Genomic DNA, 574 nt, shown 5'->3' with positions numbered 1-574 from the left:
GTATTCATGGTTAGGGGTCAGGTTTAGGGGGACAGAATTCAGGGTTAGGGGTTAGGGATCAGGTTTGGGGGACAGTATTCGGAGTAGGGGTTAGGGGTCAGGTTTAGGGGTTAGGGGTCAAGGTTACGGGGACAGTATTCAAGGTTAGGGGGTTTTGGGGTTCTTCACTGAAATAAAAGGAGCTGGCCACGTGCTGATCTGGTCCAGATTGATCTCATTTAAGATCACGATCATTCTCTTGTCAGCAGACCTCAGAGTTCTGATGGTTTACTGGATCTGGAATTTATCTGCTCATGATCTGGTTTTCTGTCTCACAGCCTCAGAGGTCCTCGGGGACCAGACTGCTGTGCGATTGGCTGAGAGGATGAAGGGGCGGACCGACTGGGTGATGAACCAATGGGGGAATAGAAATGGTCGAGTTGGAGAGCTGATTGACCTATTGGAGAGTCTGCAGCTGCTGCGCCCCCGTGATGTCATCCTGGACTGTGAGTTCACCTCTGACCTCTAACCTGTAGTGACCTCTGTTGGCTGACCTGTGGTGACCTCTGTTGGCTGACCTCTGGTGACTGACCTG

General features: G+C 51.7%; 1 protein-coding gene across 1 annotated transcript in view; it reads left to right on the top strand.

Moving 5' to 3' along the window:
- The first annotated feature begins 217 nt into the window (after positions 1-217).
- irak1 (interleukin-1 receptor-associated kinase 1) overlaps positions 218-574 on the top strand; it is a 22663-nt gene continuing 22306 nt past the window's right edge. The window contains exon 1 of the mRNA XM_008295242.1: positions 218-485. Within this exon, the coding sequence (XP_008293464.1) occupies positions 263-485 (223 nt within the window). The 5' untranslated portion in view covers positions 218-262. The remainder of the gene's footprint in view (positions 486-574) is intronic.

This window comes from Stegastes partitus, unplaced genomic scaffold (genome assembly GCF_000690725.1).
Source record: "Stegastes partitus isolate 25-593 unplaced genomic scaffold, Stegastes_partitus-1.0.2 Scaffold1033, whole genome shotgun sequence".
NCBI lineage: Eukaryota > Metazoa > Chordata > Actinopteri > Pomacentridae > Stegastes > Stegastes partitus.
This window is presented reverse-complemented; position numbering and strand designations above follow the sequence as displayed.